At 45.7% G+C, this 1842-nt stretch overlaps 1 protein-coding gene across 1 annotated transcript in view; it reads left to right on the forward strand.

Annotated features, from left to right (window-relative positions):
* The window catches only part of LOC110300124 (myomesin-2-like), a 70168-nt gene that overhangs the window by 35067 nt on the left and 33259 nt on the right, over positions 1–1842 (forward strand). Inside the window, exons 13-14 of the mRNA XM_029480673.1 lie at positions 21–148; positions 862–1045. Of these exons, the coding sequence (XP_029336533.1) occupies positions 21–148; positions 862–1045 (312 nt within the window). The remainder of the gene's footprint in view (positions 1–20; positions 149–861; positions 1046–1842) is intronic.

Consider the following 1842-nt stretch of genomic DNA (forward strand, 5'->3'; position numbering starts at 1 on the left):
TTTTTTTTTTTTTTTAACAGGTGATGTTCAGATTCCAGGGCCTCCCACTAATGTCCAGGCCTCAGAGGTCAGCAGGAACTACGTTGTCCTCAGCTGGGATCCTCCATCTCCCCGTGGCAAGGATCCCTTAATGTACTTCATCGAGAAGGTACTCAGGCCAAGCTTCCAAGAAGGCAGCTTTCAGGCAGCCACCTTGATTTCTGGGCTTTACTTAGGAGTTGTGAGCCCGCTGGTCCCTATAGAGTCTGATCCCTGTTGTATAAGAGGGAGTTTGCACATCTGCATCTGTCTTCCAGNTCTCCCAAGGATTGTAGGTCCTGTCAGTGCTCAGTGTTTGCATGCAAACCATGCAGCCACTGGGNGGCGATCTTGTAGAGGGAACCCTGTGTTGGAGCAGNATGAGGCTTCATTACCTGGGTATACCTAAAGACAAATGCATTGGGTATCACTGCCCAGAACATGCACACACATACATACTCATGTACACACACAAATATACACACATGCACACATATGCATACACAACCAAATATACACACAGGCAAGCACACATACATATATAAACACAACAATATTTGACTTTATAAGGTATAGAATTCTACCATATGTACTCTCTCTTAAATTTTATGAACCTGGACACTGAGATGATGTGATTCCCCGAAGACCTTTCCTCAGTGAACTATTATGTGACCTATGCCTTTGGGGACACATAGGTCATGCCATGCCACTACTGTAAGTAGCTGCACAATAGTAAACATTTTAACTGAATTATGACTCATTGAGAGGTGATGAAAATGCTCTTTAGTTGTCTTCCCGTCCATCTTTCTGAGACCCTCACCTACTGTCCCGTTCCCCCTGCAGTCTGCAGTTGGGAGCGGCAGCTGGCAGAGGGTCAATGCTCAGACGGCGGTGAGATCTCCTCGGTATGCTGTCTTTGACTTGGCTGAAGGGAAGTCCTANGTGTTCCGGGTTTTGTCAGCCAATAAACATGGCCTGAGTGACCCATCAGAGATAACACCACCTATTCAGGCACAGGACATGATTGGTAAGTTATGGTATATAACCAAACTCCCTAACAGGCTGAAAATACGGTGTTCCTGGTATGGCTTCAGTGAGAGAATGAAGATGCTGGAGTACCACATGTGTGACTGTGTGCATGGTCAGAAGTGATGAAGGGCTGTCCCGTATTGTGGTCAGCACTCAGCATTTCCCCACGGGCCTATCTTCTCACAGAACCAACAAGTGGTTTGTTAGTCTGTTCATTGAGACAGGGTCTCACTCTGTAGTCCTGTCTGGCTTTAAACTGATAGTAACCGTCCTGAGTCTCCTGAGTGCTGGGATTACATGCATGATGCCACCACACACAGTAACGCATGGGTTAAAATGTAGGTTCAGCTCATGGTTCCTTAAAGACCTCAATCCTATACATAGGGCAGTCTCTTGCTCATCTGGTTTGAAGATCATACTCAGAAAGTTTCAGATACAGGTCACAGGAACTCAGAATTGCAGTCCACCCCAAAGCATAGCCCTCTCAGGATGTCTCCTGAACNCTAAAAGCCTTTGCAGGGGATCAACTTGGGGGTGGACATTCTCATTCGGAGCACCCAGACACTTCTAGCCGCTCTTTCCTTTGTACCACAGCTTTTTTTTTCAGTTAAAAATTCCTTAATTTTTAATTCCTGGTATACCTGATATAATGAAAAGAAAAAGACAAAGCTACAACAGGTGGAAGCCCTCAGGAATGTAGATCTAATTGACATTGCATTGCATAAGTCAATAGTCACCCCCTCTGCAAACTGTGGCTGCGACAGTCCTGAGTAAGAAGGGTTTCCTGTTTAAGCC

The sequence above is a fragment of the Mus caroli genome, chromosome 8 (genome assembly GCF_900094665.2).
Source record: "Mus caroli chromosome 8, CAROLI_EIJ_v1.1, whole genome shotgun sequence".
In the NCBI taxonomy this organism is placed as follows: Eukaryota; Metazoa; Chordata; class Mammalia; order Rodentia; family Muridae; genus Mus; species Mus caroli.